The sequence below is a fragment of the Botryllus schlosseri genome, chromosome 5 (assembly GCF_051294905.1).
Source record: "Botryllus schlosseri isolate E-star chromosome 5, Bs_hap1, whole genome shotgun sequence".
Classification (NCBI taxonomy): Eukaryota; Metazoa; Chordata; class Ascidiacea; order Stolidobranchia; family Styelidae; genus Botryllus; species Botryllus schlosseri.
Window position 1 is genome coordinate 8,475,658 of NC_137240.1, and position 12,970 is coordinate 8,488,627.

The 12,970-nt window shown below is 38.7% G+C and overlaps 1 protein-coding gene across 1 annotated transcript; it reads left to right on the forward strand.

The window, feature by feature from the left end:
- Positions 1 to 8,510: 8,510 nt before the first annotated feature.
- Positions 8,511 to 12,694, forward strand: LOC145438891 (C-reactive protein-like). Its single transcript, XM_080316273.1, has 3 exons — positions 8,511 to 8,597; positions 11,622 to 11,673; positions 11,908 to 12,694. The coding sequence occupies exons 1-3, from the start codon at positions 8,520 to 8,522 to the stop codon at positions 12,516 to 12,518; spliced, it is 741 nt and encodes a 246-aa protein (XP_080172399.1). The 5' UTR covers positions 8,511 to 8,519; the 3' UTR covers positions 12,519 to 12,694.
- Positions 12,695 to 12,970: the final 276 nt, after the last annotated feature.

Consider the following 12,970-nt stretch of genomic DNA (forward strand, 5'->3'; position numbering starts at 1 on the left):
AGGTTAAAACAAATATTTGCTGTCTTCGTCTCTGAAGAGACGTGTTGTATTTCTCCAGTAGTCTAGTAGCTGCTGATGAACAACTGTGGAGTATCCATTAAGCATTTTTGCAAGCATTTGCGTGGCGGAAAGAGCTCTGCAATAGGAATGGTGTGATCGTGATGTTCACGTTCGCGTTCTGTGTGTGAGCCTCGGAAACGTTCACAAACGAACTTTGGCAGGCTCTGCACTATGAACCTTTTTCATATGTTACAATTTTCACTTCATTATAACATCTTTGGTTGAAATATATTGCATTTCAACGGCGGGCCAATCTATGCATGGCGCTGGCAGCGTAAATAAAATCAACAATCAACGAGCATGCACCTTGACAATCTCAAAAATTGTATTTGCTTTGTTACGAAAGTTCGCTCGAAATATCCATCTTTACGTTTGTGAATATTTGGTGACTCTCTGCTGTGAGCTTGACCCGTAATCACACAACATCAAGAGCGACTGATGCTCATTTAACCAATCAATGAAATTGATATCGTTGCCTGATGTAAAAAAATCTAGCAGGAGTACGGGGTCAATCTTGATTTCATATGTTGATTGTATCATAAAAACCAAATCCGTGCGATTATGGTGTTTGGTAGGCCTACTGCTGTTTGCTGTATAACTTGTTAAACGGTGATATCGGTAGCACAGAAACCCGTTTACACTTTGCCCAATATCAACGTAGCAATACTCAGACGCCAAATAAATATTTCGCTCTGGCCTAGATCGTTAAGGCGTAGTTGATATTCTCTTGCAAGACCTCGTCAAAATTTTTGGCAAAACGACGGAAGATATTGATTTTATGGGATTATTATATCATTTGATTGCCTCAGTTGATACATTTGGCAACGTTTTAAACGTCAATATGTGCTTCAGCATTTTGGCATTATGTGACCCAAGTCGTCGCTAGCTATCTTGTACATTAATATAGGCTATCACTTTACTGCAATGTAGGGTTGAAATTAGCAATATAACGTTACATGGTGAACACGAGGTGAAAGAAAATAATATTCGTTCCTCTTAAATGTTTGTTTTTGTTGTGATATTCCACGTTTGAAATTGTGACAATCCAATAGATTAAAGCAGTATTAATCATGATATTAATGCTCGAATGTATTGAAAATACCAACGTAATCATTGTATTATGCATGATGTATTGCATTATCGTTGTCGAAATGTCGGTGATCTCACGGTTGGAGATGCGCACTGGATTTTGGTCTCAAATTCGGGTATGTGTGCTGTGCACGATACAGCTAATATGATCATGTGATTGATATCCAGTCCGCTAACCGAAGCTCACCGATTCCATGGTGCCATATATATGACTGCAGTGTAAATTCATACAAATGAAATGGAATAAGCAGGATTGTAATTACCGGATGTATGTATGGAATTCCGAGGCACAACTGGCGGTACGGAAATTCTGTTAACAAAGCTCACACTTAGTTGAATGAATAACACAATGTAACAAATTACAAAATATCAAGTTGGGTAAAATTTTTTATGTTAGGGTTACCATATTTTGGAAATCTGAAAAGAGGACACTTTTTCAGAATTGTCACACTTGCACAACTAGTGGAAAATCCAGAAAAATGGTAAATTGTTCTCATTTCGTGGTCGGTTGACTAAAAACAAGGTAACCTTTCCCGCTCGGCGCCCAAAATACAGTTTTTCGCTTCACATTTTCCGGTGGTTGACTAAAAAAAGGTCATCTCCGGCTCAGCTCCTGAAATACCCGCCTGAGCGTTACAGCGGTGCTGATTTACGGCATCTCAGTCGATTTTGGCCGTAAATTTGACCTACATTCTCAAAAAATAGGACAAAATCTCAAAAAAGAGGACAAAAGGGCATGCTCTGAGGACGCTTTCAAAAAAGTCAAAAAAGAGGACAAATCCTTTTAAAAGAGAACGTATATGGTAACCCTATATTTTGTGTTGTGTTTTAGTATTTCAAACTGATTACCAAAATACCAAAATCTTTCCTGAAGTGTCTCGAATTTTGAAGAAATGTCACTTTCTCTAATTTTTGATTTTACTCATAATTGCTCCGTATAATTCACCATAATTTCTTATTGCATCAAGTGACAATGCAAACACTTTAAAAATCGTCGGAAGTGGTTTTGTTTGGGCGACTTGCGTCTGTGAAATGAGAAACCACCTCTTATTAAAGACCACCAATAACACCATGTCACAAAATTTTGCAAAATGTTCGTTGAGTAAAAATTTTCATGTATCGTGTAGTGCAATTCCAAACCAATCACTAAAATACAAAAATTTCTTCTGAAGTGTCTTCGAGAAATGTAACTTTTTGTGATTTCTCGTATTACTCAAAATTTCCCTGTAGTAATACGCATAATTCCGTATTGGACGTACAAACACACTAACAAAACGGAGGAATATTCACAAATAGTGGCTAACATATATTATAAAAGGATCGAAACACTTCGAAAAATTTCCGAAATGGTTTTGTTTGCATGATATGGGTCTATAGACAAAGATATCTGCTGGTATTACTGACTGCAAATAATCCCTCATCATGATGCACTTCCACCACTCTTCCAGATCATGCGTATCCTCCTGAAGTATGTCACTATGTTCGTCGCTTACATTATCCATATTTGAATTGATAAAATCGATGTGAAAGTGCAGGTAATGCGTTTTTAAGGACATGCCCCCTTTTTTTCATGTACCTCGATCATATTGTTTACCAGAGGTTTATATTCATTGCTTAGTTCATTTCCGAGAAAATTTTTAACTACATCTCGAAATGCCTTGAATGATCCGGCTCCTGCTTCTCTTCCAGTCATTCTATTGTCAAGTGATTTACAAAAAATGACTAACATTCCCTCATAATCAAGGAGGACCTGTCACGGAAAAACACCTTGAAAATCGACCATGCCCTTTTCTCGACGAAGGACATCGTTCCCTAGTTTCGACCTTGTAGTCAGATTTTCCGCATTTGATTTAGTGAGTCCCAACTAAATCACCAAGTTCGTGTTGGCTCGTAATGTGTGGTTCTGGATTCACAGGTCTATCTATACGAAAAATATTTAAGTCATTTGATGTATCTTTAGGCTCTGTCGAGTCTTCTGGAGCTTTTAGCTCTGCCTGATAGTTTGGGCAGTGAAAACTTACTGCAATACGGAACAGGTGCTTAGATGGCATAGTAGGTTATGCAATATCGAGTCATTTTTAGCTAATCTGAACCTTGGAATGTCATCCGTACAGAAATAACAGTCGTTTACAGTGGCGGCTCGTCCTATAGGGCAACTGGGGCATTGCCCCACCTAAAATTCTGTTCAATAACATTTCTTTACCATTTAGAGACGCACAGCAATCTATATATACCGAAATCAAAGCGAAAATCGTATTCTTCTTGTCCTTTCGCTTGTAAATGCCCATATATAGCGAAGTCTCTGCGAAAATCGAATTCTCTTCGTGTTTTCGCTTTGCGAATGCCTAGCCGGGGCATGCCCCGGTAGCGCTCATAACAAGCTTTCACTGTCTATTCTCTCAAAGCCGCGCACAATAAAGAAACAGTGATTTACTCTCTCCTATTCATAAAATTACCGAGCAACCGGGGCAACATAGCCTAGTCGCCCTTAAGGTGTGATGTAACAATCGTATCTATATCTGAACTCGGTTACCGTCATATGCGTTGAGTCGACCTTTGCTGGTATAGGTCGATTTTGATGGTGTTTCACACCATGATAATTCTTGAAACTTGGTATGTCATGTCGTGATGGTGGTATTTAACACTGTCCCAAGTTACAGGGTTTCTACTTAAAGTTTAGGGTAGTAATTCCGTTTCCGAAGTTAGTTGAGTGTGTGCTGACCGTCATGTATCGCAAACCGATTTTACTCAAAAGCCGGTATTGGTATCCATTGATTTTGACGATGTTCCATACCGAGATCGGTCATGATATTTGGTACGGTAAGTCTTAATATTAGTATCGAACGCTGTACCAAGTTTCAAGTTTGTCACTGTACTGTGTTTGTGGTAATTTCGTTTCCTAAGTCGAGTGAGAGCTGACTCGTCATTTATCGCAAACATATTTTACGTAAAGCCGGTATTGGTCTCCATTGATTTTAACGATGCTCCTTACCTAGATCCGTCATGAGCTTTTGCATGGTATGTCTTGATTTTAGTATCGAACGCTGTGCCTAGTCTCAAGGTTGGCACTCAATGATTAGGGCAGCAATTTCGTTATCAAGGTCGAGTATGGTAGAGATGTGCGCTGATCTGACACTTAGCCCACCTAACGCATTGCGGATTTCACGCAAAAACCGGTGTATCTGTGTTAACGCTAACTGTGTTCCATACTGAGATAGGTGATGAGATGATGATATCATGAAACAGTTTACTAACATCCTCGGTTTGCATTCAAATATTTACTTTTATTTTATATTCTCCAATGTCAATTTCACCGTGAAATTGTGGCCTTCAGGCCATTTGCTTACAATTACAACCCCTGTCAAGCGCGATAGCTGTTTCGTTTTCGATGGCGGCTAAGAGCTGATCGCTTGATCAGCCTATTCCTCAGTAAATTTTACGCAAAATTCGGTGTTGGTCTGTTCGTATTAATTTTGACAGTGTACCATACCGAAAACGGTCATGAGGCTATTTCTCGATGATTTCATGTAACAGTGTACCAAGTTTTCGGCTTTCATCCACGTATTTATTCGGTAATATATTTTCCCAAGGCGATTTTGCAGCAGACATATAGACACTATAGATCGTAAACCGTATGTGTCGTGTGACAGTCTCCACCCTCAAGGCCAAAATCTCCTATGCTGTACCGGGACCGAATTTCCGAGGCCGCTATCCGTAGTTCTTCAGAATTATGTTTTGGATTCAATATGACATGTCCAATCTATGAGATAACAATTGCGTATGTGTCCGAACTCGTTGACCTTTCCAGTTAGGCTTACGCAATCTCTCGAGTTATAGTCATTTCCATTGCTGCAGATAATTAGTCAGGTATAGTGCGAACATGAACCGTGTCGAATCTTTGTTCCGTACGCCGTTTACGCAGTTACCACACTTCAAGTCACAGCTCACCGGCAGACCTCTCGCGGCACACACGTTAAAATCACTGTTGTCGGGAAGTTCGTGTTACCGTAGTCCGTACCACCAAGTTACTTGTTTACGTTGGAAAACGCCATTGTGACGTCATCTTGATAAAAAGTCGCTTGCAGCCCTTGCCCCACCACCCGATATTGTCACGAGCCGCCACTGGTCGTTTATAAGGTTTCGAATTTGCCTTCAGATTCCTTAATAGAAAATGACATTGAATGCCGATCTCCCCGTAGCCATCAATCCATATTTCATCCGTATGTTTCGCAGATTACAGGAAATGCCTAGTTTTTATCATTCTCTGCAATCTTCATGCCAAAGTATAAAGTATAAACTATAAAAAACCCTACTTCTACCTATATTTTGTACCTATCTTGTTTCAAACTGATATGCAGACCACAGATATATCAAAATCAGCCAGCAGGCAGATTACATTTGTGATGCTGACATTAATGATGAGACTCACTTGATTCACAATCAGTACAATAACAGAACAAGACAAAAAGGAATTTGAGATTGCTTGCTGTTGTCAATACTGACTAACTGAGACTAAGAAGATGATTGTTACTAACAACCAACTATTATGAATTGAATGGTGGATGAATGTGACGTCACAGTTAGTAGGAAATTCAATAAAGGAGCTTGAAAAGTTGGTGCGGGAAGTTTAAAAAGCTTAAAATGACATTTTTAAACGACGCATGAGGCAAATAAATGCAAGAAATATGTTTTACTAATAAATATGGTATAGGAAATATCAAAAAATCGGATGAACTAAATTTTTGTTATATGCTGGTGTAATAAACCTTGAAAAATTTAAGATCTCAAACATCCCTAAAAGATGTGCAGGTGAGAGACAAAGTGATATGATTCATATCTGTTCTATCATATATATTCATATATAAATGGAATAAATAGGCTTCGAACCCGGTCATCAGACAAACGTTATCCTATCATGATTGCCGTATGCCCGTATCTACATATAATATATTAGTCTTAGCGATAATGCATTTCCCACGGGAAATCTTGACAAGGTGTTTTACTGGGCGGCATATGTCTTCAAATAAAATAATCTTTACTGAGCATTTGGATAATTGAGATACAAGGTAAAAGATAAACAACGATGACGATGTATTATATATCATTCAACAACATGTGCTTATAAGAAACTAGGAGAGCTGGTCTAGTACCAGGAAGTTACCGGTAAACATGGGACAGGTACGTGTCCGATAAGAATGTTGTTCTTACGTTTCATCAAATACGAATTTGAAATACAGCTGTGGAATTAATATATATGTTCAATCCATCATGACATACTCATCAGTTGATGCAATAAGGAGACGGTATAATTTCAAGTCAGATTCGACCATAGGCACTAACGAGTGAGGTCATGAAGTAACCTGCATAGCGCATAACGACGATACAGTGGGCGTAAGTCCGATGCGAGCCCAAAATTATTTAGAGAATCAACATAACATTGAGTATCAATGGCCTATTTTTACTCATGAAAGATATTCTTGATTTACTGAGCCGATTCCTCCTGCTACATCGAGCGGGCCACCTTCTATTTAAAATATACAAATGACTAACAAAGCGCGGCTACAATCAATAATTTTTGCTGCTTACTTCCAACCGATAGAATCCAAGTTATTGCCGATGAAAATTTCGGAATCGAAAAATAGCCTGGACACTTCCACAGAATAGGGGTTTCTGCGACGCCCATTGTGGGGTCGTCGAAGACGTGAGTCATTTTCTGATGGATTGTCCGGCACTGAGACAGCGCCGACGGATACTAAGAACCAGTGCACAGCAAAACAGAATCTATTCAACTTGAACAACTTATATTGACGGACGATAATATCTTACAACACGTAATCGATTTTGTAGCTACCTCGGGACGACGTATATAACTATTGAGATTTAAGTTTTGAGAATATCCTATACTGAATTAGCAAATTAGCTTGTGTTAATAATGGAATTTATTGGTTTGTGGTGCAAAAGACCAACGTTGTTATAAGTAACATATCATGATTTCATTAATAGATATTGATAATAGTAATAATAATAATGAAAAACTCAAAGAAATTAGCTTCTACGGGTTGAAATTGCGTCAAATTTGTTTTGCATCGTTTTTGTAGACAACTCAACAATTAAATGAGGTTGACAATGAAATTTGAAAGTTTTATACAATGAATAATTTTTATAATTAATTAAAAAATTTCAAACCCCTCTGCGTTCACATCTACCAGTTGAAATCGAGTCAAATTTTGTGTGCAGCGTTTTTCTGGCAAACTCACCATTTATTTTGAAAAAAAAGGTATTTTTGAACAACCTCACTGTACATATTAATTAATATTATATGGCTCTAACAGAAGCACAATTAAAAAGGTTTCCGACCCTGTAGCTAGGCTAAAGCGTCTAATGCTCCCTGCTCAACTCGTTTTTACTCATTTTACATTGTGATGATTATTATTATTAATATTATTCTTGATGAAAAAGGGAGTGACGGACTTTCCGCCCGTAAGGCCATATGCGTCACGGACTAGAATGTGCGGGCGGCATATAAATTTGGGACAATTATTTTTACAAAAGTCATTTTGAGCATTTACTACTCGAGGGAACGCAACTATTGGGACATTATGTGGGCAAGTAAAGATTTACAAATATCTACCACATGACAGAACGGACTCCGCAACATGCGATAACATTTCGGGACGATCAGTAAATTTTCGAAAGTTGCGGCGATTTTCACCTCACACCCCTGTCGAGTAAAAAGGTTCTATGAAAATCATATCGATGGCACAGCCGCAAAACATGTCCCACTGTTTCAGGTATAGGCCTACTGTGCAATGTTCACATATATCGGTTTCGCTACATCCAATTTTGTATAAGTGCGCGTCAGAATATTGCTATACATTGATATTGATCAAAGTGAAATTTTTATACTTGTTACCGATATTAACTCAAAATTAAGTCATGCTGTAGCTAAAAATTAATCGGACGGATTTGGTATTTATGATAGAATGAACGTATCAAATCATGATAGATCCCGCTAGACTGCTAGATTTTTCACATTTTCACATTATAATATCAATTTCGTTTATGTCGATCATAGAAAATATTTGTTATTTCAGGCCAAGCTTACAATAGGCAGTCACTAAATATTCATAAACGGTAAGCCTAATATTTCGAGCAAACTTCTTTAACGAAACCAACGAAACTTATGAAAGGGCAAGGTGCTGAATTGATTTTCGTGCTACAAGCGCCATGCACAGAGTGACCCGAAGTTAAAGTGCAAAAAATTTCAACAGAAGATGTTATAATGAAGTGAAAATTGCAACAAATGGAAAAGCTTGTCAGTGTGAACGCGAACTTCCAAATTTCTGAGGTTCACATACTACAAAGTTCCAATGGATACCTTCCTTATTATTACATATATTCTGATATTGTCGATTACCGTCTGCAATGCAAATGAAGACCTTCCAACGGTAAGACTTCCAATCATTTTAGTCATGAGTTAATATTATTTTTAGCGTATTGAATGCTGTACTATATTGGAACTACAAAAAGATGACGTGAATGCACAGTACTTGGAAAATGAACGGTTTAGAGCAGTGGTTCTATACCTGCGTATATACGTCTGGACAGGGAGCGTGAATCGATTGTAAGCGGGGCACAAGAATACGCGGACTGTGCCTCGTATACGCTTACTGACAACCGTATACCCATGTGTACATTTTTCACACACGCGAACTCATGTCTCTGCAAGAAAAGGGTTACACTCCCATATTTACGTCATCATGGGGGTTGCAATGGTACTCGCTCAGCCTGTAAGATTGTGCCATGCCTTAATCACCATATTCTTGTACTGCGCAGATCAAGATTCAAGTCCCGGGCGTGATTAACTGTAAACCCTAGGATGCATACACGAAAAAAACTTACGCTAATGCATAACAGGAGTCATTTTGACCCCTATTGCTATTACGTGCAAATCCATTATAAAGACATTGAAAAATTTACTTCTTGTTCTTTCCTCGGATCTTCCATTGGCGTAATTACGACATATCTAGCGTTTTTGCTGCGACGAAAAGCAGCATAAAGAAGTCGATGATGAAATGAAAGAAAAGTCCAGAACAATTCACACTACGAAGAATAGCCCGATTCAGTCACTGCATTTGTTGCCTATGATCATGGTCACATGGTCACGCAGTATTCTGGGCACACGGGTCTGCAACATCATATCCTTTGCGTCTAGACATAAGGAACATCGCTTCCTCTTCTATAACGTGTTGGCTGTTTGCAGTGATGAACTTCGAAAAGCTAGACCATATCTTACCATAGCAGATTTGGACAACTAGAAATTTTTTAGCTTTTCCAAATTAGATTAGAATCAGATTACTAGCATTTAGTGAAATTAGACAACTAGAATTATCTAGTGGTCCAAGTCTGCACCATAGCCTCTTTTGTGGGTCTGCGGTGTTGTCTGGTTTGATTTTTCGTTATGTGGGGCAAAATGAGGCAGTGAGGAAGATGTTATGAAACCTCGCTGCTTTGAACCATTGGCCACTCTTATAATCCGGATATAATTGTCTGAATATAGTATATACATTTAGAGCAGCGATGTCGCGCAGATTGTAAAAGAAAACTAGAGGCTATCGGCAGGTTTGTGGTTTGGAAGTATATATATGTTTGAACCATTTGGTCAATCAGGTCAACACCAATCTTTGTCTGGTTATAAAATCTGATGCTCTCAGGCCTCTTTTTTCGGATCTTTTTCTATTACAATTTGCTGCGGTTCAAAATGACCCCTGTTATGCATTCTCGGGGTACTTAATGAAAAATGCATTTTTCTTGTCAAAGGAAAAAGTTTACAGAGCAACTTTTTTCTCATCGTGTATTAGTATGAAAGACTAACAAAGTCAAGAAATTCCGGGACTTAATTTCTAATATGAGTTTAGCAGTTATGATGAATAGCACCGTTTGGGTCATTTTGACCCATGTTATGCATTCTAGGGTTAATGTCTTCAGCACCCGATAACCATTCGTTGAACATTTAGAAATCCATTGAACTATATTTATCCAACTTGGTAATGCTTTCGCATAATTTATAAAAAGAGGGATTTCGACACCGGCCACTACCTATCCGTAACACACCAACACTAACAAAGTTTCTGCCAACATTCGACTCCGCGAAGTGTCGTAACAAAAATATCGGAATAGAGGCCTAAATATATTTTTAAATTGTACATAGGTATCTAAATGGCTAACGCCGAGTACACCTGTCTTGGCAAAATAACCACGCAGTACAAATGAAACCCTCGGAGTAGAAAGATAGACTACGCCCCGTGAAGAAATGCCAATTTAGGATCATGCACATCTCAATAACCAAGTTTTTTTTTCTGGAACTTTTTGACGAATCCAATATATTTTTACTATATAGAAGACGGGATGTTACGAAATGACATAATGAAACAAAGGTGACCGGCCCGAAGATGTTTATTGATTAATTTCGGTCTCTAAGCTACCGAAGCTACCGACCCTCTCAGGTCTACCTTTCAATCTCATCACGCTGGCTGAATAGGATGCAGTGTTAACTGGTAATATATAACAAAAATCTATGTCATTAACAATATTAACGACAACTTTCAGTCGATAATTTGATCCTCTAGTAAAGTTGTGAAAAATCATGAGGAAAAACTACTGTTCGGGGTCACAGCTCCCAGAAGTTTCGTCGATCACGCTATGGAGGTGTGGGTTTCGGTTGGGGCTGACGAAGCGCTGTGTCGGTCCTATGATTTGTACATTTCCTAACTTGCGGAACAAAACGGTTTTCCAGAACACAGTAACCTCGCATTTTCGTTTCGGTGTTTACAATATAATGACATTTAAATTGCCTAATACAATATCTACATTGTATCAGAAACTTCGTTTCTTTCTTCACGTGAATCCACGTATGTTCTGTACAAGAGTATATCACACGTGATTAGGTTGTTCTGATACGGGGCCTGATGTATCGTAGGCACCGATTGATATCATACATATTCCTGACTCTAGTGATCTGTCTAAATCTGAATTAAAATATTTTAAATATCTTTTGTATTTATACCGTCTTTTTCGATGGAAGAAGCAATGAAATGCGTGTAAACTGCTTTTTTGTTCGCGCCTCAGTCTGTATGGGCAATTGGGCATGTCAGTCTGACAATCGTAAGATATCGCTTATAATGACATGGCTGGAGTGAAATGCTACATCAGTGTACTACCAGTTTGCGTTATAATGATGTACGTAAACTTGCCAGAGTCGTGAACTACAATTTTACATACTGCAACTATTCGTTTGAAAACGCGCACCCTGAACCGTTGTTTGGAATAAGGCTATGCCTGCCGATGGGGTTTTATCATTCATCCAGTCCGGCTGCTTAATAATCGCCCATTTCTTGTTCCTGTTACTTTCATGAAAACTATTGTGAAATAATGTGTATCGACGGGAAAATTGCTTATCCTCATCATTCCAGAATTACATTGAATATGAAAGCCAGATCGTTCAACAAACAAGACTACTTGGCGGTAGGTCGATATGATATTTTTACGTCCCAGGTTGACATTTATAGAGCTCGGACAACTTTTCGCTGCGTAAAATAAGCAAGAAGCGTCCACTTAGTGTTGGCAACACTGAATTCAGGGATATATAAAACTCCTACTAAGGTAATACCGCGATAACGTAATTGACGCAGTCTGCCATCCCGGAATTATATATATCCTTGACTGAATTGATAATAACACACTCCTTTTGTCAAACAGAATGCCCGCAAACATCTTTCTGGTTCCCGTTCGGCAACGTAACGGACTACATTCGAGTTAAACGCCCATTCGATGATCTCACGGAATTCACAATCTGCATGCACGCGGTGGCTCCAAGCGAACGCCTGAGTCTTTTAGCGTATGCGACATTACAATATAATTACACTATCACAATATATATTAGTCTGACATCGCTGTCAATGGATATCAACAATCAACAAGAATCTATTGATGCATCATTCACACCAGGCCATGAATATCATTTATGCTTCGCTAGCTTTATCACAACAACCGGAAGAACGTACGTGTTTATTGATGGGGAATTGATGCACATACTTCATCATGAACCGCAGGCACTGGTTCCCGGAAATGGAAAGATGATAATTGGTCAAACGGCTGTCATGCTTGCAACACATGGATTTTCAAAGTGTTGTTCGTACCAGGGTAAAATTTCGAATTTAATGATGTGGGATGTAGTTCTTAGTGTCGACGACATCTATGCTATGAGCCAAAATCCATGCGTCTGCCCCGATGGACAGATCGGTGTACTTGATTACAATAACATACAACTACATGGATCTGTTTTGGCTTTTGTGCCACCATCGTGTTAGATGCAAATTTGGTTTGGTTGACGAAGTTTTTAATTTCCTCTAGCTTCTGCAATATTACGTTGATGATTGTACATTGGGTGTAGTACATATGTGGATTTTTCGTGTTTTCACATTGTCATCGTAATAGTCCTATTTGTATAGGACTAATAATCAATGTCAATCATTATTTTCTCCTATGGCCTACTTTGCATTTATACCCTGTGATGTGATCTGTGATATTACTGCAGGGCTCTAAAACCGGGTGCATCGTGCATCGTACACTGCAAGACAGGGGTCACCAACGAGGTGCCCGCGGGCCCCAGGTAGCCAGCGAGAATCAGATGAGTAGCCCGCGAGCCTGTTCTAAAAATAAATCGAATAGCAGAATTTACCAATATTCGTCAGATTATTACCGGTGTGCTTTTAACTATATAGATTGGTTAATTTAGCCATTCTTGTTTAAACACACTTAC

Excerpts from the sequence above, each read along its gene's own strand:
- LOC145438891 (XM_080316273.1), top strand. The coding sequence starts at position 8,520 with ATGGATACCTTCCTTATTATTACATATATTCTGATATTGTCGATTACC. Across the intron at positions 8,598-11,621 it reads CAAATGAAGACCTTCCAACG|AATTACATTGAATATGAAAG; the intron begins GTAAGACTTCCA and ends TCATCATTCCAG. Across the intron at positions 11,674-11,907 it reads ACAAACAAGACTACTTGGCG|AATGCCCGCAAACATCTTTC; the intron begins GTAGGTCGATAT and ends TTTGTCAAACAG.